At 39.6% G+C, this 26283-nt stretch overlaps 2 protein-coding genes, 4 non-coding genes and 1 pseudogene across 6 annotated transcripts; 5 read left to right on the top strand and 2 right to left on the bottom strand.

Moving 5' to 3' along the window:
• The first annotated feature begins 2079 nt into the window (after positions 1-2079).
• On the top strand, positions 2080-2153 carry Trnat-ugu (transfer RNA threonine (anticodon UGU)). Its single transcript has one exon. It is a non-coding gene; the product is annotated as a tRNA-Thr (tRNA).
• Positions 2154-2943: 790 nt separating this feature from the next.
• LOC149102867 (uncharacterized) lies at positions 2944-4254 on the top strand (annotated as a pseudogene).
• Positions 4255-4913: 659 nt separating this feature from the next.
• On the top strand, positions 4914-4986 carry Trnav-cac (transfer RNA valine (anticodon CAC)). The gene has a single exon. It is a non-coding gene; the product is annotated as a tRNA-Val (tRNA).
• Positions 4987-6815: 1829 nt separating this feature from the next.
• LOC149102865 (uncharacterized) lies at positions 6816-9686 on the bottom strand. The gene is made up of 4 exons (XM_089274147.1): positions 9679-9686; positions 8969-9571; positions 8369-8729; positions 6816-8000 (listed from the first exon to the last, which is right to left on the bottom strand). Exons 1-4 carry the CDS (start codon positions 9684-9686, stop codon positions 6816-6818), a joined length of 2157 nt encoding a protein of 718 aa, XP_089130273.1.
• Positions 9490-11176, bottom strand: LOC149102864 (uncharacterized). The gene has a single exon (XM_089273600.1). It carries the CDS (start codon positions 10773-10775, stop codon positions 9825-9827), a length of 951 nt encoding a protein of 316 aa, XP_089129726.1. The 5' UTR covers positions 10776-11176; the 3' UTR covers positions 9490-9824.
• Positions 11177-15914: 4738 nt separating this feature from the next.
• Trnat-ugu (transfer RNA threonine (anticodon UGU)) lies at positions 15915-15988 on the top strand. The gene has a single exon. It is a non-coding gene; the product is annotated as a tRNA-Thr (tRNA).
• A 7978-nt stretch (positions 15989-23966) lies between these two features.
• On the top strand, positions 23967-24039 carry Trnai-gau (transfer RNA isoleucine (anticodon GAU)). Its single transcript has one exon. It is a non-coding gene; the product is annotated as a tRNA-Ile (tRNA).
• Positions 24040-26283: the final 2244 nt, after the last annotated feature.

The raw sequence follows: 26283 nt of genomic DNA, 5'->3' as shown, positions 1-26283 counted from the left end.
TGAACCTAAAAGACCTAAAACTCGGTATAAATTTGCTAAGAACAGCATATAATAGTAGGCTGAACCTTAGGCTATTTTTGAATCGATGGCGATCTATAACATCAGTCGGTAATTACATTTACCCTTCATATATGAAGCAGTAGATGGCAGTCTGAACACAAAACTGATTCTCGCACGTGGATTAAATGCTCTGTTTGTTTTAATCTTTCGCGCTATGAAATAAATACTAAGTGATTACGATCGGCGCATTTTCAATTAATTTCTTCTCCCTGGAGAAAGCAAAATTAATATAAAAACTGTCATCGCCTTACCAACTACCGAGCTGGATTAAAAAGTTTCGCAAGATTTCATTCTTAATCAATTTCATTTTCCGAAGAACGATTCAATCATTTTTTAAAATTGCGTTTGCTGCCATTCATAGACAACAGAATTGATTACCCCTTTGCATTAAAGGTTGATTGCTTTGATGACATCTTTCAGGAAGGCTTACTTTAGTTTGTTACAAGCCATTTGCTTTGGCACAAACTTCAACGTTCAGCAGATCTTCAATCGCTACCAAGTAACGAATCTGGGAAAGAGAATGTCTTTAAACATTTCAGGGAATTCTACAAGGAACGGGACAATAGTGGAGTTGGTAAAGAAAGCCTCAAATTAGCCTGCGTAGTAGTCTTTTCCGTTTCCTCTTAGCGGGAGAAAGCGAGAGCCAAGGGGAAGTCGCGCGAACGCATGGGGCGAGAGCAAAAAGAGGAACGGGGGGGGAGGGTTTGGGGAGGAAAAAAACACTAAAACACTACAGAATATTAGTCGTCTGTTTATTTCAAGTTGTCATAACCCATTGTTGTGGTAAACTGACCCATCCGACATCTGTCAGTGCGAAGGGGATTTTTAACACCTATTCATACAAATCTCATAAAAGGTTTTTCGTGTTTTTCTCGATAAAATAAAACTGCATATAAGGATGAACATTTTTAGTTCGTTTACGCGCGTCTTCCGATGGAATTGGCTGAAAATCGGAGGTATGTTCTAGGATACCTCCTTCGAAAAACCGTGCCGGGATTTGTTTCATTTCGCTTCCGTTTCAAAGTTATGGCAAAAGTCCGCATTAAAAATATCAAAGTTAAGGAGGGTGTAGGAAAAAAACCAAACCACATCTGGAAAATCGCAGACACGATTTTTGAGGGTGTTGTGTGAGAAAACATTTCCGATTTAAATCGCGCCGCTCCGATAATTCACGCGCGGAAGCAAACAAGTTTAAGCGAAGCAGTGTTTTCTTATAATATCACTGCGACAATAACTTTTTAGAAAATTTCAAAGATATGATTGTATTCTATAACTATTTAGCTTTCAGAAAATGTATAGATTGATAGTTTTCTTTCAAAACGCCAGCGTGAGAGCGCGATTTCCAAACACTGTCAATCCACCTACCATGGTCAAAAAATGTGTGGAAACGTATTTCTCAGAACCCCGAGGAAAGGGGACAAATCAATAAGCTGGAACATTTTACAAGACGCTGTTAAAACAAAGCTTAATAACATTTTAGACGAACACGAAGACTGACCGATCAAGAATGACGTAAATCTCCCGCTAAAAGGCTAAAACGTCCTTAAACATCCCAGGACAACCTGCGAGCCTCTCCATCATGCTCTCAGAATAGTAATATCTGACTAATTCATCCCTCGATCGTCAGAAATTACAAATTTTAAAAGCGCAAATAAATTTGTTGCTTTCTCGGCACAAGCTACAAGATGAAAAAAGAAAAAAAAAAAAGAACATGCCCGTCTTGATTGACACACGTCACAAAATCATGACTATCAAAGAGCGAACGATTGCGATCAGTTGGTCAAATGTCTGAAAAAAAATGAAACCAATTTTATTCCTTATCTGATCAGAATGCAAAAAAAAGCCAAGCAATGAAACAGACATAGAAACACAATCATTACCCCCACATAATGAAAAAACAAAACAAAACACACTTCTTAATTTTAACAATAATTCTATTATGAAGAGAACACAATTCTCTTTCCTGCCTACCAGATGTTTCTTTCTCGAATCCATGAAGTCTCTCTCCCTCTAATGTAGGGCGCCGTAGCTCAGTTGGTTAGAGCGCCTGTCTTGTAAACAGGAGGTCATGGGTTCAAATCCCATCGGTGCCTTAGAGGGGTCAAACTTTTTAATTCTCAATACTTTTTCATTACTTTTGCTCATCGAAGCTTCACATATTGTTTAACAGGTAATTTTTGTCAGGTTTTGTTATATCCAATAAGAGTTTTATTTTTATGGTCCACGCAGGGGTCGACTGAAAAATTACATGACGGTACATTTAAAGTGCTACTATATATCATGAAATTCGCATCTTTCGTATCTAAGCCATTTTAGCACAAAAAAGTAGACTGTACGAGAAGAAAAACGCTGTTTACTATTTCAAAGATCTCCTTTCGTTCCAAGTGATGACGTCATAAACTCGACTAAATTTTGATCAAATTTCATGAAAAAGATATCTCAGCCAATTTGTATCAGAAATCTTTGATTCTTTGCGGTAAGATTCTACTAGATGTGCTCCACAATATGAGCTAAACAGTTATGTTACCATGGGAACATGCTGGGGTCCAGACCTCCTCGATATTAAAAGCTTTTCTGGCCACCTTTGGCGTTCCATTTGATATTTGCCAGTGGTGCCTCATCTGCATGATCCAGCAAACATATAAATATGTTAGGTGGTGTTTGTAGCCTTGTTTAATGTTTTTCCAGCTGAAAATCCCTAAAATGTTTGAATCAGGTTGGAGGGGAATGGAAAACAGTTAGTTGCCCTGGGAACAATGGTTCAATGGTTTCCGCTGCAAATTGACCAAGATAGCTCTATTTATATATTCGATATAATATTGAGCTGTCTTTCATTTGCATATTTTACACATTTTTACTCGGGCTTTCCGAAGGAAACGCCCGAGGTATAAATTCGGCTTCGTTTTTTTTTTTTTTTTTTTGCGTTCAGTCACAAATCGCCGTCGAGGTTACGGCGCATGCGTAGAATCTGTATAGCGCGCATCCGTAGTGTACGCTACTGAAGCACATGGGCGAGTAATGGCTGATGGTGTTAAGGTCTCGTTGGTGACTGCGAATATTATCCGTAGCTCTATTTCTGTGTCACAGTCATCAACAAAATGGCATACAGCCCTGGAAAATCGCCTTCAAAGAGAAAATCAGAGTCCGTGATCGGATATGTTCACGAATTATCGCCGATCAAGAAGAATAAATCCCGCACGATCGAGTACCATTCGCTGACGCTGCAAACATCGAGTACTCAACATCGTGAAGCCCTCCTGTATTCAACTTAAAAGAGTAAGTTCTTGGAAGAGAGTTTGGAAACCAGGACACCAGTGAAATTTCAGAACATTACGTACACCGCGGACGGCAAAAAAATTGTCGTAAATGACATGACCTTAGTCACCACTCCAAAGCCAAGTAAATACGACTTCCAATACGCAGACTTCGCGCAGCATGAGGACACAACACCAGTCCCGATTTTCGACGTACTTAACAAACATAATCAATGGGACACTGTTACCATCAAAGGAAAGATTGCACAAATAAAGGATACCACAATCGTCGGATCAAAGAAACTGAGACTCTGCCAAGCACTGATTGCAGACAACACCGCAACCATGCCATTAGATATATGGGAGAACAATATCGCAACATTCAAACTTGGATCCATCTACATTGTAGCACCAGTCCAAGTGCGTGTTTGGTCACGTACCAAAAAACTCAGCACTATAGTTACGAAACTCTTTCAGACATCTCTCTAGTATCAAGCCGAATGGAAAACGGTAACATAAAGGAAGTTCTACGAGTCCAGAGCAGCGACAAATTTCGGAAGTGCCTAAAATGCGACCGTAAGGTTCAAGATTGCTCTTCTCGGGTGGTCAACTGCCAAAAGTGTGGGAGCATGAGAGCAGATAAATGTAAATATGGCCTCACCCTAAAAGTGAAAGTCAAACTTAGTAATGATGAGGAACTTACCATCAAGTTCGGCGATGAATCACTACCAAAAATCCTCAATGCCGAAATCCTAACAATGGATGAGGACTCTATTACTGAACAATTGCTGTTTATTGAAGACATGAAGATTACTTATAATGTTCACGCACATACCCTTGAAAATATCTTATAAGCGCATGACACTGTAGAGTACGGAAAATATTTGTTGTTGAGATTTGTTACCGTTTGTCACATTAGATCCAATAGAATTTGAACAATATTCATATCGTTCAACATATCCCTTATCTTAAGACCGTATTATACAGGGTCTGGACAATAATTAAAGATTGAATTAATGAAAGTCTTTGTAAGAGCCATATTCAAATTATTTAGAAAACTTGTTTTAATAAAACCATTAATGTCAATAATATGAAGATTTCCTTGCTTCCGCGCACTGCCTTCTACACCAACAATTCCGCGCTCATGCTTTTCCTTCTGGTAAGGTCTTTTTTTATCTTTTTTAAGAAAAACATTATTTACACATGAACTATACAACGTGATAAAGAGATACTGCTGGCAATTTAATATTTGACAAACATTATCTTTACATTTTCTGACGTCACCTGATACAGGGCCAACAAATCTGGTGTCAAATAACTTTGAGATTTTCACGTTGCTTAAAGACGACTTCTGTAGCGTTCGACTTTTACATAGCAAGATGTTGGAAAAAAGCCCGAGTTCACGTAGTCATGCGTCTAGTTCAAACTTAAATATCTCCGGAACTAATGTAGATATTTACAAGCGGCAAACGGCGTTTTTAATATTTCGTGGAATTCCATGTGATTCACTCAAAAATTCAAGGAGTAAAATTTGATCATAGTGCCACGTTAACGTGGTTTAGAAATACTCCGTTTTAAGATCACTAGAGATTCACCGAGGTTTCTGTAGTGTAGTGGCTATCACGTCCGCCTCACACGCAGAAGGTCGCCGGTTCGAGCCCGGCCGGAAACATTCTTTTTCGTTTATTTATTTGACTTCTGCAGTTGCATTTTTATGATTGCAAGTCTCGATTTCTTTATGAACTGTTTTATGGCACCTTGTATTTTAAGAGTAATGACACTCAAGTGATAGTAAGCTTGAAAAGTAAATTAATCATAATTTAGGGATGTCAAAATAATATAATAGCAGACTTTGCTGCATCATTTAAATTATTAAGCAGTTATTTTTCTGTTGTAATATTATGACAATAGCTTGTACCAAATATTCTCAAAATGTCCAAATATTCTTCCAAAACTAGTAATTTGTTTTATCTAAAACTCTGTTTTTCATGTAACAACCGGGGGATTAGCTCGAATGATAGAGCGCTCGCTTTGCATGCGGGAGGTACCGGGATCGATGCCCGGATTTTCCATATAATATTATTTTGCTTCAAAAGACAAAGTTCAGATCAACACTGATTTTCTAATATTATTTGGCAAGTTATTTTCTTCAAAATTTTACAAATAGCAGTAAGTCTTTTTCATTGTTCTAAATTAGTTAATGTGGTGTATTTAAATCTCCTTTTTCATTTTCGGTAACACCTGACGAAAACTGAAAAACCTATTTTTTAAAATAGCTTCGTAATAGCTAAGGCATCTATACAATGGGGGATTAGCTCAAATGGTAGAGCGCCCGCTTCGCATGAGGGACGTACCGGGATCGATACCCGGATTCTCCAAGTTCACGATCGATTTTTGCTACCCATATTAACATTTTTGTTTTTTTTTTGTTTTTTTGTCTTTTCTGTTTGCAGTTCTTTTTTTCTCATTTATCTGCTCATAAAAAGCAGGAAGTGTGCGATAACATCCTGCACAAAATTACTGTATTACTCATCATCAGTACTGACTGTTATTCGGACTCTCAATTTTGTCATTGGATATTTGTTTTTCATTGTTATAGCTTAAAACGTGCATTGAAATTTCCGTAGGAAACCGTGAATGCACAATATTCTCAATGTTAAGCAGATTTTCATTAAAATAAATTTATTGAATGCGATTATTATTTTCTTAGACCTTTAAGATGAGCTGACTCACTAGTGGCGGAACCTAAGTACGGCTTCTTCGACACAAGTTGTCATGGCGTCAGTAACAGCGGGCCAAAATCCACAGTGGGAAAAAATGGCGGCTGTACATTTTACCACAATGCATTGCGTAAATGGATTATCAAAGTAGGCGTAAAATCATATCTTTGCGATATTTGTCGCTGTATTACATTAATTGTGTACGCTAGGTTTAAAGCTTTAGGAAGTTTTCTGCGCGTTTTTCATGAGCGTTTCTTAGAGATTTTGACGCTAAGAATTATTGGTAAATGCACCCGTCGCCATCTTGTTCCCCAAAGTGGATTTTTTTTGGATAATTTTTAGATGGGTTTTCTTATCGCGACATGGACATGAACCCACAACATTATAGCTTAAATTCCATCGTGTTTAATAATTCAACAATTAAACGAGACTTACCTGTAAGTTGAAGTTTGATTAGAATTCTATCTGTCACCAAGCACTGAGGGATTACGTGAGATAGCATTGCGCCTGTGCGACATCAGTTTTTAAAGCACTTACCATGTGTGCAGTGGAAAATCCAGCACCAAGCCACGAAAGGGTTGGGCATTAAAAACCTAGGGTGGACACGTAATCCCTCAGTGCTTGGTGACAGATAGAATTCTAATCAAACTTCAACTTACAGGTAAGTCTCTTTTAATTGTTGAATTCTATTCTGTCACCGCACTGAGGGCTCACGTGAGACTTCAAAGCAACTGCACACATGAAACCATTTGAACCATATGCAAGGTGGTTTATTAGTGAATTACTTAAGTGACAAAATGCTGTCAGCAAAACCATTGTTTACATCGATTGGCTTGTTGTAAAACCTAGCAAAAGTGGTGACTGAAGACCAACCAGCAGCTGACATTATCTGGTCTAAAGGTACAGAGCACAAACTGGCTTTAGATGTGGAGGCAGACCTTGTTATATGTGGCTTAAATTTGTCTACATTAATCCCTGCTTCCTTCATAATAACTTTAACCCAACGACTAATGGTGCTTCTGGACACCGGACGGAGAGGCTTGAGATAACTAATAAACACTTGTTTACATTGTCCACGCAACTCTTCTGTGCGTGCTAAATATTCCCTTAGTGTAGTGACCACACATAGGAGGGGGTCAGCAGGATATGAAGTAAACTGAACATGAACTGATTTTGTACCAGGCTTGGTTTGCTTTATAGGCTTAGACATAACAAACGTAATTTGTGACTCCGTACTTGTCATGTCCTCAAGATTTAGCATATGTATGGTTTGCCCATGCTGGGCTGAAACTAAAGACATTAACACAACTGTTTTCAATGTCAAGTCTTTAAGAGGAACATCCCTGGTAGTAGGGATTGTCTTAAGATGTCTCAGGACTGTTCCCACATCCCATGTTTGTGTGTATCTCGATACTGTTGGTCTGGATTCGAAGACTCCTTTCAGAAATCTTCTGACTGTAGGATGAGCACCAAATGTAATGCCATTTACAGGTTTTAGTATATAGGAGAGAGCCGATCGTGCTGTATTCAAAGCACTGTGACCAAGACCTTGGTCATATAACTCGACAAGGAAATCTAAAGCTTGGGAAATAGAGGGATCAACCCAACTGACATTTTTGCTATGACAATACTTGGTCCAGCGCTTGATGTATGAAACATACTGTTTACGTGTTCCCTTCCTCCATGACTGTAAGATGATGTCCGAAGCTCGTTTTGAAATTCCCTGTGTTTCAAGGGATCGCCTGATACTCTGCAGACCATCATGGTCATTTTCTTGACTAGAGGATGTGTCATTTCCTTCCTTGCTGGCATTTGAAGAGTGTCTGACTTTTGTGGCAGAGTCCTTGGAACATCCGTTATCATGCGTAATAGTTGTGAGTACCCTGGCTGAGTTTCCCACATAGGAACAATTATGATGCCCTCTGATTTCTCCATCACTATTTTCTGTAAACATCGGGCAATCAAACTAAATGGAGGGAAAGCATAGAACAAATGATTACCCCAATTGATTGAAAAGGTATCCACATAAGTTGCTTCTGGGTCTGGTTTCCAGGATGCGTAACAATCTAATTGCTTGTTTAGCCTACAAGCAAAAAGGTCTATGGTGGGTTTCCCCCATATGTCAATGATCTCGCAAAATAAGCGAGGTGAAAGCACCCACTCTTTATTATCACTGAAAATCCTGGACTCTCTGTCTGCATGGATATTTTCTTTCCCTGGGATATGAGCTGCAGATAACCATATCTGTCTGTCCATGCAAAATTGCCAAATGTTCTTAGCAACAGAATGGCACTCCATGGAGTGTGTACCCCCCATAGAGTTAATATAGTTTACCGCAGTGGTGTTGTCAGAATAAACCCGAATGTGTACAGAGTGCTCCTTCCTGCAGAAGGCTTTTAAGGCATATAAAACAGCCATTAATTCCAGACAATTTATATGTTGCAGGGTTTCTTCCTCATTCCATCCACCCCCTGTTTTTGATGTACCCATCACTGCACCCCAGCCATCATTTGAGGCATCAGTGTACAAAGTGATGTTAATATGGGAAGTAGGTATACAGATCTTATAATCAGCGTTATCTACATTGTCATACCACCACTGTAATTCCTGTTGGCTTTCTGCAGATAGTGTCATACGAGCAGAGTAGTTCCTTTTGCACTCTCTTAGGGCAGCTGTTTTATCATTCTCAAGATGTCTATAAAAAGGGACCCATGCAATACACCTGGAAAGCTGGACATTAGCAGGCCAATTACCTCTGCAAGGTCATGAATTATCATATGTACCTTGCAAAGAAGGTCAAAACATTTTTCTTTTATGCGATTCATCTTCTCTGGAGTTAAGCTAACTGTCATATTCACTGAGTTAAGAACAAAGCCTAGAAATATAAGGACTTGTGTAGGTTGTAACACTGATTTAAGGGAGTGAATAACAAACCCCAGCCTAACAAATAAATCAGTTGCGTCAGTGATGTTATCATGGCATTCTCGCACAGTATCTCCCTGTAAGTACGAATCATCAATGTATCCAACATTCAAATGCCCTTTACGTCTCAGGGTTGCATAAACAGGTTTTAACACCTTTGTGAACAATCGCGGTGCACTAGAAAGTCCATTTGGTAAACAGGTGAATTGAAACAGTTTTCCCTTCCATTGAAATCTGAGGAATTTTTGGTATTCCTCATCAATGGGTATTGAATAATAAGCATCACGCAAGTCAACAGATGCCATATAGCAGTTTGGCTTCATGAGCCTTATAGCTGATTGCAATGTGTCCACCTTAACATGACGGTACTCAACATATGCATTGAGCTTTTTGAAGTTAAGTATCAACCTATGTCCACCATCTTTTTTAGGTCTAATAAATGTGGTAGAAATGTATTCTCCTCTACAGTGACTTGCTTCTGTAATAACACCCTTTTTTAAGAGTTTTGAAATTTCCTCCTCAATGATAATCTGTTCTTGAGGGGTAAAATTTATTTCCTGTGGCACAGACTCCTGTTCAGGGAGTTGGGCAAATTCTATTTTGTAGTGTTGCACACTATCAAGAATAAACTGATCTGAAGTTAAACAGCGCCACTGGGGGAAAAACTGTTTCAATCGTCCACCTATATTGTCATTAGACACAAATAGGGAACGAGCTCTTACCTCAACATCATTTGTGTTAACAGGGTCTGTAGCTGTGGCCTTTATTTCGGTTTCCCTTGTTTTGGTTTTCTTGTCTGGTTGGGGTTGGTAGACTGTCGATCGTTCTTTCGATAGCCTAAAAAAGGCCTCCTGCTACGATTTCCATGTCACTTTGAATCATAGTTGCTGAAATTCCTCGTGTTTCTGGGGTCATAACGTGATCTCTGTGCTGACCCATGATTTGTCGCAACTTTCTTTCCGACGCGGTTGACTTCAGTCAACTCTTTCACTTCCTTTGCTAAATCATCGCCAAACAGTTGGTCGGTGATAGTAACAGACGAGGAAGACGAACATAAATGTTTGTAATCATTATTTAAGTCTGGCTTCATCAGCTCTCGACGCCTCTGGTTTAAGTCCAAATTTGCATTAGCTATCAGGGCAAAAGCATCAGTGGCTTCCAGGAGTATTTCATTTCCCGAGGGAATTGAGGACAGATTTCCGAGCAACTTGTTTACCGCAGTCGTCAAGGCACAGAGTCCTTTAAACAAGGAAGTTTGCACTTTCTGCAATTTCACATCTTGTGAGCGTACTGCTGGGCTCAAATTATCCCAGACTGCTTGATTAACTCTAACTTTAGTTAGGTTTTGGCAGTTGTTTGGGCGATGATATTTATTCATCTTGTCCTGAAGCTTTTCTTCAGGTAGCCCGTCCTTGAGCATCGAATCAATTACACTCGCAAGCTCGCAGTCCACCTCAGGACTCGTTTCTTCTTTCAAGAGATCTTGTTTTAGGCTTTTTAATACCTCACTGTTTCCTTCATTAGAGGCGTGAGTGGCTCTATTGATAAGCGCTTCAATTTCTGGGGATTTCTCCGATTTTTCCTCATCGGACTTTTCCGGTAGTTGTTCACAGCGCTTCTTTGCGGGTGGTTCGCCAACCTCGTGGTCTTGCGTTCCCCCGCTCTCTAGCACGCTTTCCTCTTCGGGAGCGATTTCTAACTCTCCTTTAAACGTCTCAAACGCCTCAGCAATGGCATTAGCCGTACTGGTAGACGTTGCTGATAGTGTTTGGTTCAGACTATCAAATCCTTCTCGCATAACTGTCAACATGAGCTGCATATCAGCAGAAACACGAGAGGCGCCATTTATGGCTCAACTCTCTGTTGGTCCTTCGATGTTTTCGCATGTAGAGAGGATATTCTCCGTCGGGTCTGGCTTCCTCTTTCTCCCCGAATGCTCTTTATTCATTCTTTGTTTTCGTGTATTGACTTCGGTGTTTTTTTCCTTCATCTCAAGGAGCAAATTATTGCTACTCGATAATATAACACCGTTCGCTTTCAAAGGCGGCAACACACTGAGTTCGCGCAGGCGCAATGCTATCTCACGTGAGCCCTCAGTGCGGTGACAGAATAGAATTAATGATTATTTATTGAGTCATTCCAGATTCTTAGCAAATCTACCGTTGCCTTCCGTTAATTTTCAATCCTTTAATTCCTGCTCTGGAAACAGGGTGACAAGAGAGTCACACGTGCAGTAAAGCCTGGTTTTCGTTAGCGACGCAAGTACAACCGAAAGCACAAGTGGAAACACAATAATTCTTATTTCACCATCAAAACGGCCTTAACGCAGGCATATGCACAAGGGCAAGCACAAGCCAAGGATATTAACTACACGTGGTTATGTTTGCCTAATGAAAACACTGGATCCAGATCACCTCACGCCTAAACAGTTTTTCAAAATGGCGGAAAGTTCAAATGATTTTCCTTGTGCTTGTGTTTGCGTTGAATTGCGTTTTTACTTGGGTCATCCCTGATGCTTGCCTTCGTACTTGCGCTTGTGCTTGTGTCTCTAGTGATAACTGGGCCTAACCATGCGCAGCTTTTTACTTCAGTAATAGGACAACCAACGACATCTCTATTATCATTTTTATAGTGCTTTCTTTAAAAGCAGTTTAAAAACTCCCTTTTCTGTTTTGATAAGGACTGCACCCAAACCAAAGCAAGCCAAATTTGTGTTTCTCATTTTGCTTTCTTTGCGCGGGAAATGTTTCCTTCCTGATTTAAAAAAGAAATTTTCATGGCAGCAGATATTTATCAAAAAAACGTTCAAAGAAGGCTTTGTATATGGTAATGAAACAAATTAAAGGGAGAGTTTCACAGTTCAACCCAAGCCCTAGCTTTTGCGCGCGAATAAAGTATCTTTTTCGCTTACTTTCTTCGCTTTCCTTCTTTCGCTCGTTCGCTCAGTTCTGTAAATGCAATAAGCCAGCGATAAAAAAAAGCCATAAAAATGGATACTGTTACGACTTGTAAAATTTTTTTGACAATATAGTAAACATGGGGCCCGTCGGGGAGTCGAACCCGGGACCTCTCGCACCCTAAACGAGAATCATGCCACTAGATCAACAGGCCAATTTGATAAAGGCTATTTGATAAAGGTCCTAACCTACTTCTCTCTGTTGAACTAGTACGAAATAACACTAGTTACCCTCTAGTTACCATCCAGCTTCCCTGGTTTTTCGCTTTTCATGTCTTTCGAGCAAGATACAGTAATGTAATAAAATCTTAAAAGTTGTTGTCACTGACTTAAAAATCTTAAAATAGTCGAACCGCATGAGATCATGGTGTCTTTTGATGTTGTATCGCTTTTCACATCTATCCCCACGGCACTGGCACTCGAGGTGACTAAGGTCAGACTTGAGTCCGATTCGACCATCCCCGAAAGAATCAATATGTCCGTGGACAACATCATGAAGTTGCTCGAATTCGTACTTGACAACAACTACTTTGTCTTTGGTGGCGTTTTCTACGAACAAATATTCGGCTGTCCCATGGGTTTACCTGTGAGCGCCATCTTGGCAAATTTGGTGATGGAACACGTCGAAGAGAGAGCGTTAAGTACTGCACCACACCCCCCTAAGTAGTGGTACATATATGTCGACGATGGCCATGTTTGCCTCGCCCGTGAGCATCTCACTGAATTTCACTCCCATCTCAACTCGATCAACCAACACATCAAATTTACAGTCGCAGAAGAGAGTGATAGATCCATCGTATTCCTCGACACGAAGACAACTAGAAATACTGATGGATCAATTAAAACCAGTGTTTAGAGAAAAGCAACCCATACCGACAAGTATCTCCATTTCAACTCCCACCACCCTTTGCAACACAAACGCTCAGTGGCCAGAACCCTTCTTGACAGAGCAAAGAATATTCCGTCGACTGACGAAGACAAAAAGTCCGAAGTACAACACGTGGTGGACGCACTCAAAACCAATGGTTACACGGACCAATTCTTAAAAAGCTGCCAAAGAACCAAACCACCTAAAGCATTGAATCAGCCCCAAAATAATCAGCCACAAAGCCACAGAGGCTTTGTTACTTTGCCATATTTTCAAGGAATCTCTGAAAAAAAATTGCAAGAACTTTGGGACAATTCGACGTAAATGTTGCTCATAAACCCGTCAAGACGGTTGGTTCGATCCTGAAGAAGCCGCAGGACAAATTCGATCAAGACCTGTCAACTGGTGTCGTGTATAAAATCAATTGTAAAAACTGTGAAAAACTTTACATCGGTCAAACATCCAGAGCACTGAGATCCAGAACAAAAGAACATAAAAGAGCCGTCCTCACATGTGACAAAAACTCTCTTTTGGCGCAACACTCTATGAAAAACAACCACGAATTTGATTTTAATAATGTCAAGGTCATAGACCGCCGTCCCTTGTGGTCGCGTGGATTGTTCTTGGAAGCGTGGCATTCCATTCGCAAACCGAACTCAATTAATGACCACGCGCATATTCCAGACATTTATAAAATGCTAAATTAATCCCTAGCAAGTTCCTCACATTTTTATAAACATCTCATTTATATTTAGACGCCGTTAACATTCATTTCATCACTGAAGAAGGTTATAGTATTTTAGCCGAAACGTCTATTTTAAGATTTTTAAGTCAGTGACAACAACTTTTAAGATTCTATTACTATGCCTGACTACAACTACAGTATTTTTATACAGTAATGTACTAGTTAAAATTTCATCCACACAATTCAATTTGATAAAAATCGTACAAACTCCCTCCATGGAAGTCTCCGTGGCGCAATCGGCTAGCGCGTTCGGCTGTTAACCGAAAGGTTGGTGATTCAAGCCCACCCGAGGACGGTTCATTTTCTTTTGATAATTATTTTCTATATAGTTAGCGTCAGGATTCCATCCATCCATCCTGTTAGCGTAATTGTTAGTTGTATTGCATGTAAGAAGGTCTATTCAAACAAAAAACCCCTGCGCGGAGTCCATCAGGTTAGCGTAATTTTCAGTTGTATTGCATGTTAGTAGGTCTTCTCAAACAAACAGCCACTGCGCGGATGTGATGTGAATAAACCGTTATTATCGTGATCGTTATCATTGTTGGTTTTTTGATGGTTAAAGGAAATTTGGCCGTAAGTTTTCATAAAAGGGTACAAATTTGTCCAATTAGTACTATAATTTGTGCATTTAATACTGGGTCTTTACTCTTCAAATCTTTGTCTTATTAACGTAATTACATCACCTTTATTAAAACCGCGTGCGTTAATCGCCTGCTCCCGTGACTAGAAGTTGAAGGACTTGAACATAAGCATACTTTTTGTGATATATTAAAACGTTGCTTTATAAACAGCATATATTGCCCCTAGACAATCGTTTAGTTCTTAATTAAGGATATCTGAGACATTTGACGGCTAATATTGGCTTGCTCATTTGACGGTTGACGGTAAAAATATTGCGGTTTAGACGGTTAACGGTTTATGTTTTGGCCATTTGACGGTTAACCCCATTGAGATCCTCTGCCGAACGCTAAAACAAGGATAGCGTTTGTTTTTGTGTTAAATGTCAATTTCAACTTTTGTATTCCCCTACGACAAACCCATCGTTTTAAACTTTTCTATTCTTTTTGTTGTGTTCCAAGGTATTTTAAATGGAGTAATTAATCAATTTCTTTTATACGTTTTGCTAATAACATTTGGCGAAAAAGAGAGATGATGACATTGACCAATCCATTCCAAGCAATCCATAACCTTAACCCCTATTATCGTATAGCATGATGAGAACATCTTTGAGGGTGGAGAGTATCTTGGCAGGTTGCTTAAACATTTCGCCGGTGTCAGGAGAGGATAAAGAGTGAGCACGTCATGCATCAAGTGCGCGCGCTAAGTACTAAAATGAACAATGATAGGGCAGATGGCCACTGCTATAGCTTTGCTTGGATTTAACGAGCTTGCGGACCCCTACTTTTCTTTCCAGAAACAGATTTTATTGACAATTATCTCCACATTGTCCAAAAATAAACAGAAGATCAAGGTAGGAAGTTAAAGAAAACAAACAAACAAACAAACAAAAAAATGATATTTTCTAGCAATAAAGATAGAAAGTTAAAAAAAAAAAGGTAGGAAGTCGGCAGTTAAAAAAAAATTCAAGATTTCTCTCCACGGGACATCGAATCCTGCTATCTTGCGGCTGCAAGGCGCGTGAAACTAAGGAACCTCACCAGTTGACTAAATTCACTTAGTAGGCCCACTTAAACAATATTTGGCAGAGAAAAGTTCACTTCAAACTTGGAATTAATACTATGTTTTTCCATGTTGAGGTTCGTGTAAATGCTGTTGCACAATGTGTAAACTCACCTGAGAACAGTTGCAGGGCCCCAATGAAGAACACCTTTGATGAAGTATGCGCCCTGCTAAACATTTATTATTACGATTATTGTTCTGTGTAGTCTTGTAGTTACCAGTCCAACTCCGCTGATTAATTTTCCGAGTCCCGTCAATAAAGCAAGATCAGGAGCTCATGACCCGGAGCGTCCATCTCCCATACCAACCCTAGCATTCAACCCTTTCTGGTATCTTTTTATTTTTAGAATTTGAACTCTGGAAGTTTTCGCACCCCGCCTTTCAAACGCCCAGTCAAAGCCCAGGTGGTCCCCGAGGGACCCCTAAGAGGTACCAATTCTAAAACAACACAATATCTCCTGTCATAATTTTTTGAGCTCAATACGCTAAAAGGAAACACGAAAGCTCCCGCTGTGGACCTTTTGAGGTACTTGAAGACCCTAAGAAGTATTGAGCTATCTTAGTACTGCTGGAAATTACCAAGCGTGAAAGTGGACATGTGACCAACTTAGTACTACATGTATTAACAATGTTTTTTTTTAATTTTCTTTTTATTTTTATTTTAAAAAATAAACAGATAAACAATAATACACGAGGTTATCCAATGTAGGGCGCCGTAGCTCAGTTGGTTAGAGCGCCTGTCTTGTAAACAGGAGGTCATGGGTTCAAATCCCATCGGTGCCTTACAGTTGTTGCACTTTTTAATTTGTTATTACTTTTGAAAATTGCTCAACGAAGCTTCACATATTGCACCCCTTTGAATTTTTTTGGTTGTGTTATCCGATGGATTTACTTTGAAGATCTACGCAAGAGTCGAGTGAAAAATTTCAAGAATTATATGGAACGTAATTTGCGAATAAATGACCATTATAATATAGATAGGATCCTGCGCACGCTCTGATTGGTCAAAAACCCATGTTTTATCAGCATATAAAGCGCTTTTGAAACATTACTTTGATGTAAATAAACGCCCTGGATTACATTTGTCACGTTAGTTCAACGACATTTCCTTGGTCGACTTGTCTCGTTTGATGAATTTATATCAGGAGCCATAATCGGGGATGGAGACCGTAAGCGCGCGCCATTTCTAGTATTGGGGCTGTCCCTACGATATGGGACAATTTTTCTATTTTTAGAAAAAATTCCGCGATCATGTGCGGCACACGCGCGTACATGCTGCGTGGATTTTTGCGGATATAGCGCGGGGAAATGGCGTCCGAAATTCCCGAAATGTTTGATACTCTTGGCCCATAAATCAATACGTTCATGTCTGTTGGAATTTTGCTTCAGCATTTTCGTCGTAAGCTGCTCCAGTTTGAGTGAAGTAAGACAGTGCCGAATTTAGTTGTCCCGCTTTATATCGCTGACCAAGTTGTGTTCTGCTGCTTCTTTTACAAGAGCTCCACATTACTCCACTCTCTCTTTCACATATGTTGAACGAAGATTAACAGCGTTTCCATTACACAGCAAAAAAACAGTTGGATATATTTGGATATAGCACCGTTTCAGGACTTCAAAGTTTCCCTCCTCTGGTCACACGCTTGCGAAGATTTCGCCAGAGTAAAAAAAAGAGAGTAAAGAGAAGAGTGAAAAAAAATAATAATAATAATTGCAAGTTTGAATTTCGCCTGAATTGTAAGCAACGCTTGATGCTTTATCAAGGCCTAATAAGTGACAATAAAGTTTATTTCTGTAGATGCTGCTCAGTTTTGTTTGTGTAAAAACCCAATAAATTGTCTGTTGTCCATGAATAAGAGCGACCGCCCCGATGCGTGTTTTGCACAGTCAGTAAAACATGACAGTTGGACTTCCCCACTTTCGTGTGAAAACGTACATCGAACTCATATAATATCTCTAATTTTTAAATATGTTTAAGGTTGATAAATGTTTCAGAACGTATTAAAAGCTTAGCTGAAAATATGTGAATACCGCAGAAATAATCAGCAAAGTTACGACGACGCTTTCCTTAATCAACTGGAATAACGACTTCGATTTTGTTGGTTGAGTTATCAAAACTCCTTGTCTATTTTATTTTCGCAGTGTAAAACTTCACTATGTTAAAGAAATACACATGATGTTAGTAGCCTTTTTGCGTTTGTGAAAATTGTTGCAGCATCTCAGCGCAAAAGACAACGAAAGAAATCTTTGTCAAGATTTGTTGACAATTGAAAACACCGACTCGGATTTGAAGGTTCACGCGCTGCACTATGCAAATGAGCTACTTATGTACGCCTGAGACTTTCCTTTAAAAAACTTTTGCAAACTCGCCAAACAAACAGAAGCAATAAGAAACTATCAAAAACAGAGTTTGGTTATGATTAAGCATTGTTTGGGAAACTCTCAAATGAACTCGATACCAGTGTAAAGAGTTTTCTTTCATAACTTTTCTTTACAGAACAAACGCAAAAGCTTACGCGTTCAACTAGCGCGAGCACATATTATTATTCATTCACAGCGCGAAATTGAAGTCTTGTTTTCGACTCTGAAAATCTCACTTTTTCCATTAGTTTAGAGCATAAAGCTACATATAAGAGCCCTGGATCTAATTCCCTGCCTTATTCCCTGCCATCGCTGTGAAAAATCTGCAAGAGAATCTCGCCTCTCTCACCATTTGATCAGGCAACGTGACAACATTCACGCGAGAGCCCCCCTACATGTGCGTGGATCCGCGCGGATATGTGACGTCAGGATGGCGCATTTTGTTCTAAAAATAGAAAAATTGTCCTATATCATAGTTGCGCGCGGATCCCAAGACTTACGGTCTCCGTCCCCGATTATGGCTCCTGTTTATATTTCTTTCTTCTTTCATTACTGTAAGAGTAGGTCGCTGCAAAGGGGGGAGGGGGGGGGGGGCGGATAAATACGATGGACTAGCATCCCATCCATGGAAAAGAAAAATACTCTCAGTTGTTTAATACAGCGGAGACTGGGATTAGATCTGCAGTGTGTGGGCTAGCAAGGTCCATTTGCGGCCATTTAACCTTTCCTTACCATTCCGTGCCAAAGGAGGGCGTCAGTTCTAAAAAATGAAATTAAGCCTTTAACTGCAAGGTTACAATAAAGCAAGTCGCAAAGGGAAGAGTAATTCTTCAACGAATTAAATCTTTGTGTTATCTGTGTTATACAGCAGTTTTGAGAAAGGTTGCGCTACAAAGCGTAAAAGAGTACCGCGCGACAAATATACCGAAAGGTGCTCTGGGTATTGCCCGTTTACCGCTGGTCGATTGAAGTCCACGTTGTTTTGGAGCGACAGCGGAAAATTCTTTAATAGGAGTATTTTCATCTTCTCTGATAGCTAGAGAAAACTAGCCAAATAAAAAGTTTACAAACCGTTATTTGTACAACAATGGTCCGAAAAAAATCTGCCTTCAAAAAGAAGTAAAGCTGCATATTAGCTAGTAAAGTAAAGACTGCTGGAGAATCCGGGTATCGATCCCGGAACCTCTTGCATGCTAAGCAGGCGCTCTACCATTTGAGCTTATTCCCCAAACCGTAAGCATTTGGTTCAATATACAAGTTGCTATAACTATTGAAAAACAATGTTAGAGGCATGACTTGGTGATTAGTTTTATTTTTTTTTTCTAAATGTACTTAGAATTCCATTTTAGAAAAACAGATAATTTAAGAAATATGTTGCTTTTCATTCTAGTTCCTTGATATTCAAGAAAAGCGGGTCCATTTTGCTAACAAAAGGCTTTGTTATGCAGCCCAAAATTAACCTAATATGGCCATTTTTTAACAATGGCGGCAGCAGCTTAAAAATACTCAAGGGACTTTCAAAATTTCTCGTGCGATACGATTTGAACGATTGTAAAAAGCCAAGTAACGACAAATTCTCCCCGGGGGAGGCATTACGGGTACAATGTGTTGTGTGTAAGTCGTTACCCTGGGGCGGCTGGTAGGGGTCACCATTGCGGCTATCGATGATATCGCCATTGTTGTTTAGTTTCTCTGTTGGAAATTTAGTGTGGCTTCAAACTGGGAAAAGAATTGTTTCTCCCTTTCATCCCTCTTAAATTTTCTGATCGTAATGTACAACAGCTGCAAGATGAAGGAAGTGCCTTAAAATATTTGCGGGACTTCGAAGAAAGCTGCCAGGTAATTAAGATTAACTAGAAGTGTGCTGTCCCCTTAAGGTTACAGTATACCTTCAGGGGTGTCTCGCGCGCAAGCGATGTAGCGCGTGCAGTTTAAGCTGTAGATACCTAAACCCCTATATCGAACTAAAGCTTATGGAGCTGGCTATCAAACTATACCAAGAATTTTGAAAGAAAATGAATTGTCGAATTTTTCACGACCACTAAATGCGAGCGCCCGAATCACCTTTCGAAAGCTACAAGTCAAAGCGAATTTCGTTTTTCGCGAATTTAATTTTTTCCTCGGTTTCAGGGCCCAAAGCGCTTAAAAAACGTGTCTGCGTTTTGGCATAGTCGATTGCAGTAAAACGTTACAGAACATTTTCGAAATAGGATTTAAAAAATGTGGAGTGATCGTACAAAAATCGCTCTCGAAGAAAAAGTATTTCGAAATTAACAATTCCCAGACACGCTTTTGTACTTTATATGTTAAACTAGCCACTGTCCAAATTTAAGAGCAATTGAACAAATTCCCTTTGAGTTATAACTCTTTAAAGTGTCTGCTTCAAGTGAACAAATTTATTCGAGAAAACAGCGCTAAGAAAAATTTTCTGCTTCGCAAACAAACTCCGCCCACAAACGCCTTCAACTGGGTTCTCAGATAACTAAGCCAATCAGTGCAGGGAAACTTTACTACCGTTAACCTCCTGGTGAAATTTACGCGCGAATCTCTAAAAAACTCTTGTGTTTCGCAATGTGCTCAAGGAACCGAAGGCAGAGAGATAATTTTTCTGTAGCTCGGTTTTTCTTGAAGCTGGTCTGGCAAAATGGGGAAGGCTAAAAAGGATACGAACGCTAGAGTGGCTGAGCGAAGGAAACAAACAAAAGACAGCGCGGAGAGTAACTGTGTGTGGGCAACTGTGCATGGATAATATTTCAAATGGTCTCAATGAGTCCGACGATTCGTCGATATCGGACTCATCAGAAGAGTCTCTGTCAGCATCCCTGTTATTGCTGTCAAGTTCCGAAATTTTTACAGAGGAACCTTTCTTTTCTCTTACCACGAATATTTGCCCGCCTTATACGATAACTATAGCTTCATCCGCGTGGCGAACTTTCGCGTCTTCACTCATTGATGTATTTTCATTCGTTCTTCGCAGTTTTCGCTTTTTCGAACCGCTCCATGGTTTAAACGTGGTCTATGTTTAGTTATAACTTAATAGAGACACGCCTAAAATAAAAAATGCTGGGTAGTCAGAACAACAATGCTGATCAACTGAGTAGTCAATTCGTGACATCCATATAGGTAATTCCCGCCGAAATCGTCTCGGTTGATTGCCTACGCGCCATAAGGCTGTCAATCAAGAGGTAAACTTTTACTTCCGGTGAAAACGTAAAACCGCCATTTCTCCGCCAATATTTAGCCTTTTTCAAAAAAATTTTTCAGAAATTAGAGATTATTCTTCGACCACTATTTTGACCCAAAGATCCAAATTTGAAGAAAATTGCCGACCCGAAGGTATACTGTAACCTTAAGCTGTTTATATTCATACTGGACCAAACTTCAGTTATGCTCAACAAGCGACAAATTTGCCGATTGTTTCACTTTGCTGCATTATTCTCTCGCCCAAAAGATTTCATGTTAGCACTTGCTTTGATTATGGAAGCACTGCAAAGCCGGAGCTAGACCAGATCGACATTTTAAGCCAGTCTTTATCACCGACAACACTCGAGGACGTTTTGCAAAAGCCCCGCTCTTTATATCTGACTTAATTGACCGCGTCACGGGTAACTTGATTTAAATATTAACAATCTGATGCTCAGCAGACCGTTATAACTTACGACGTATAATGAACTTGTCCGAATGATTCGCCCCTTTCGGCAAAGAATAAAAAGTTTAATCGCTCACAGACCTCCGAATGTTATTCACGTAACAATTCCAAGACGGATAAAATGTTTATAGAGCGTGATTTCTGTTTAGAAATCTTACTGAAAACCCGACTGGAAGAAATATTGGTTGGTAAATTTCGTTGAAGGCACTCTCCATAATTACGCATGTGCTGATGCTTTCAGACTAACAGCGGTAACCACAATGATGGAAAACCACCAGTCGGTCTAAATAAATAGATTTTGCAACATTCAATCTTTTCAAGCTTAAGATCGGCCAGAGGCCTCCTATGAGGGTTCCATGGTTTGCATCAAATACGCGGCAGCGTTAAATGGGGTTGGTGTCCCGGTTCAAGTCCTCCCATGCAACCGATCCTAGGGCATTCCGCTCTCAAGCTTTGCGAAACTGGTGAGTTGCGCCACCACGTAGGTCGGTGAGAAGGGATGTTCCACTGTGGTTTTTTTAGCACTTTATTGAAACAAGGGTTTTACATTCAGTAGCCAGGGTAGTATTCTAAAAGAGCCCTGCGATAAGTAGATTTTAAATACTAGAATATAAAATAGTAGTCGGACGTGATAAAAAATGCTATTTAGCATTCTGTTATTGTTGCTGTCGTTTTTGTTGTTTCTATATATTTGAACATTCTGAAACGAACAAACGAAACGCACGTCCGAAAATTTTAGTTTCCGCGTAAAGAGAAATAAGCTCCGTTCATTAATTTGGCTGATTAAACTAAAACCGCATGCCGTTAAGTATCAGAGTCCTGGCTTCCCTTGATACGCCGCACATAACGTACCCGGGCCATGATTTTTCCTGACACGCCGCAACGTAAGTATCAGGAACATGGCACTCTCGGACACGTCACGTTTCTTGACACATCACGTTCTGATCTCGGACTCGTCGAGTGTCGAGGAATTTCACGGCCACGTAAATTCCACGAAATTACTCATTTCACGCAATGAAAACTACCGAGCGAAAAACAACTCAAAACTTAGCACAGTTCACGCTTTTTTTAAGGCAAACAGAAAGGCATAGGAACTTGAAAAATAGGAAGCACAAAAACTGGATGCGTGTTACAGAAGTGTTCGAAATAAGCTTAATGTTGAACTTGTTGTGAACGATCATCTCCGCTTTCCACAGGCAACGAAAAAAAATCCGAAGAAAGTCTACGATCAGTTGGCAATATTTTGCTTGCACTAATGATAACTGAGTTGTGTAAACTTTTGCTCTTTCGGAGGCCGCTTTTTTTTCTTTTTTTTTTTTTTTTCACTTTTAAATTAGGTAAAAACAACGCATCTTAATTCGTTAATCGGCTTTTAGAAATCGCACTTGTTTCTTCTCTTTTGACTTACGCTGCCTGCTTCGGACGCGACAAACAAAGAAACGAACTGTCGTGCACAATGACCGCTTTTTCTCTTGCCTGATATTATCACAACGATAAAATAAGTCAAAAAAATTTATGAAGGCCAAATTTATTAACACAGAAATGTATTACATAAATCACTCCTCCTCAACTTCTCTTCTTGTCCCGGCCGTTTAAGTTTAAGTTTAAGTTTAATAATACTTTGTCATGCTAGCACAAGTGAATAAATCATTTTATCTTTTGCCAAATCAAATCGATATAAAAGCGAACATTGCCAATCAAACTTGTAAGCTAATGCTTATTCCAAACGTCGTGCTACTGCAGTGACGAACTCAAATAAATTTGACCCAGTAGTGGTATGACAAAATAACGCCAGTGGGTTCAAACGTCGAATTTAATTCAGTCGCCGAAGATGGGAAGAAGTTTGCCTTGCTGAAGACCATTTTAAATGATAGAAAGCAACGGCAGCTGATAACAGGCTATGAATTCAGTTCGGCCCTACAAGAGCACGCCGTTTGAAGCCAAGTCGCATGCCCGCAAGTAGCACTGAAAGGCTAATCTAGGCGGGCCATGCCTTAATAGCCGATTACAAAAATATACGTTGTGCAACTGCCGTGCTTAAGTTAAATTAAGTTCTTGAATTTCGTTCGGCACGGCAGTAGCACGACGTTTGGAATAGGCCTAAAGCTCTTACTTTATTGGTGAGAGTCTGGCCGATACTCATACAGCCGGTCAAGTGTCCCTTTGGGCTCCCCCGATGGAATTGATCTTGTGATAACAAAAGTTACACTCCTCACACCCTCAAGGTAGCTAATTCCTCATGCCGACAATTTTTCCGATGATCACAGGTTTTCTCGCTAAGCTTCCGAAAAAGAACTCGGCGCTTCTAATAAGAAAAGGGCTATTGTTTAGGTTTAACAAAAGGGCTATTGTTTATGTTAAATCACCAAAATGGACCAAAATGGACCCGCTGATGTTAGTAAGTAAGTAAGTAAGTAACAACTTTATTTACACAGGGTAACACATAGTGAAAAAAACGGACGAACCAGTGGCCCTCTCTCCTAAGTTAAAAATAAAAAACTATGACATCATTATAAAATAAATGGGAAACAACTTCTAATAGATAATTTCGGGATAACTATATTTCAACAAAAATGTCCTCATCATTTGAGAAAGCACGTTAACAATATATACATACATCTTAAAGAATAAAACCAAATCAGTTTGAACAAAGCCAATAAGCGGGTGCTGTTCCTCATTAGGCCAAACTTTTGACAACGTTCCTGTACAAAGGCAGTAGTATTTAATAAAAAACGGCACAAGGATAATGTGTCTGGTCCGTTAGCTCAGTCGGTAGAGCGTGGTGCTGATAACGCCAAGGTCGTGAGTTCGACCCTCACACGGACCAACTTTTCCTTTCAAGTAAACCACCTGGAAAATACTATTTTAAGATTACTAACAGACTATACTCTGATTTCTCTTTTCCTGTATTTGTTTTGATTAGTTTATTCGCCCTGATCGGTTTAAAACAAGAGGACTAGATCAAAATTACTTTAGATTAATATTTTCCTAAAAGTCGTTGGAAATGTTTCCCGGCCAACAGAAACAGTTGGTTAAGTGATATTTTAATCTAGGGTTTTATGGTAATCAGTTGGAATTGTCTGCAAAAAAAGGAGGCAGGTGCTCCGTTGTTTCATATGGCCGTTGTGACGTCACAAAAACCATCGTAATATTGCCTGTTTCGTTATTATGTTGTGTTCATGATCATTGACAAACGAGTGTTACAAAGGGCCTCTCCGGGAGTCGAACCGGCACCTCTCGCAACGCACCCAAAGCGAGAATCATGCCACTAGACCAGCAGGCCAAACATGGTTGAACGTCATTTAACAAAGGTCTTAAGAGTGCCTGCCTGTAAAAATCAGACAAATTCTTAATTTCGCGGCAAGGGTCGAAAATTCGATTTCGCTCATATTCTTATGGTAGATAGGCTAGAGCATGACAAAAACTACTGGATAGTTTTCTTGGCAAAACATCCTTTTATTTCAAAGAAATATGCAAATTGCCAAATTCCGTTAAAATCGTCATTTGACGCACCATTTTATTAAGCAAGTTTGAGAGCCTCGCATGCAAAACCGCATCATTCTTCCGTCTTTAAAACACTGAAATATTTTTATGCAGTGTTTAAATGTGTACTGGGTTGGTTTTAGGGAATCTTGCGTTGTCTTTTTGGGTGCAAAATAATTAAATTCCGAAGACATGTATCTCATTCACTTAAAAGTACTTCGTGTATAGAATTAATTTTCACCATGTGCGAAACCTTCAAATGGATTAAGCTTCTGGTGGTTGAATCGCAGAAGGATGATCTACAGATTCCTGTAAAAATTTCTTTGGGCAAATGATTGTGAGCGACGCGAGAGCTTTTCAAAGTACGTCAAAAATGCACATATTTGACCATCCGTCGTCAAATTTCAATTTACGGTTAGACGTATATTTTAGCATGTGCCACATGACTTGACCTATAATAAGTTGAAATAGACACAGAGCTGATAATTTCGAAATGTTCTAACCTTATTTGTTGTAAAAGGCAGGTCCAAAGCCGATTTGACGTGTTTCTAGTCGATCTCTCACCATTCGTCGCACATAAAGCAGAAGTTTGCTTTTGTCTACACAAGGTTAACGTCCGATGTACATTGCCAACTGTCAACCTGTTATTGGTCGAATATCATGAATCTGTGACCACCTTTCTGCGCATATGAACATCACTGCATCTAAGTCAAAAACGGTTGAGTCATTTGTAGATAGTTGCTTGCTTTGGACTGCGCCAAAATAATACGTTTGATCGATTGCTGACCATTGCTGATAAGCGTGTCGGCGCAGCCGCAATCTTACAGCCGTTATTTATTCGTCACGCAATGCTGTCACGGCATATGCTGCACATTTTGATCTATTTTGTATAGAGCACTCTCAGGATAAATGAAACAATTTAATAATTGTTCATCTGTTTATTCATATGTATAATAACATGTGTATATTTATATAATCGTATTCTATAGTGTACGTGGCCTAGGTCCAAATCACGTTTGTTCTAAGTTTTGATGTTTCAGACAACAGCTGATAAAGCTAGTGCCTGTACTCACTAGAATTTTAAAAAAATCGCTATGAAACAAATTATAGATCAATGAAGCAAGAACTAGCTGAAATAAAAATAGAAAATCGCAACGTGTCTAATTCGTTAGAAAAACAGACTAAATTTAATTAGTAATTACGTGAGTAAATAGCCCTGGCCAGGCCATTTTATTTGGCGTATTTTGTTTGCCTTGTGGCGAGGCATTGGTATGTTTGTAACAGGAAATAGAGGACTGTTGTCAATACAGTCCAAAATTATTGTCAGTAAAATATTGCAAATAAAACCCCTATTGACCGGTTACCTCCGCGGCCACCATTTGGTCGTTCCGATAAGGGTTTCATTATTGTCTTTACCCCTATTAAGCGGCCACCCAAAATTTAAAAACTTTGTTTTGGAAAGGGTGATGGCAGATAAGAGTCTGAAATTGAAGGTGCATGACGAGTGATAATTCAAATACACGTCGATCATGATTGTCTTGAATTGACTCCATGTTCACCAAGAAATTTATAACCCGATAGTGAAAAA

The sequence above is a fragment of the Orbicella faveolata genome, unplaced genomic scaffold, assembly GCF_042242905.1.
Source record: "Orbicella faveolata isolate gen_17 unplaced genomic scaffold, um_ofav_v1 contig_35, whole genome shotgun sequence".
NCBI classification, from domain to species: Eukaryota; Metazoa; Cnidaria; class Anthozoa; order Scleractinia; family Merulinidae; genus Orbicella; species Orbicella faveolata.
Note: the sequence above shows the minus strand (reverse complement) of the source record. Positions and strands in the feature narration are given on the sequence as shown.

Excerpts from the sequence above, each read along its gene's own strand:
- LOC149102865 (XM_089274147.1), bottom strand. Across the intron at positions 8,730-8,968 it reads GATTTATTTGTTAGGCTGGG|ACATCTTGAGAATGATAAAA; the intron begins GTTTGTTATTCA and ends CCCTTTTTATAG. Across the intron at positions 8,001-8,368 it reads ATTCTGACAACACCACTGCG|TTTGATTGCCCGATGTTTAC; the intron begins GTAAACTATATT and ends CCCTCCATTTAG.
- LOC149102864 (XM_089273600.1), bottom strand. The coding sequence starts at position 10,775 with ATGCAGCTCATGTTGACAGTTATGCGAGAAGGATTTGATAGTCTGAAC.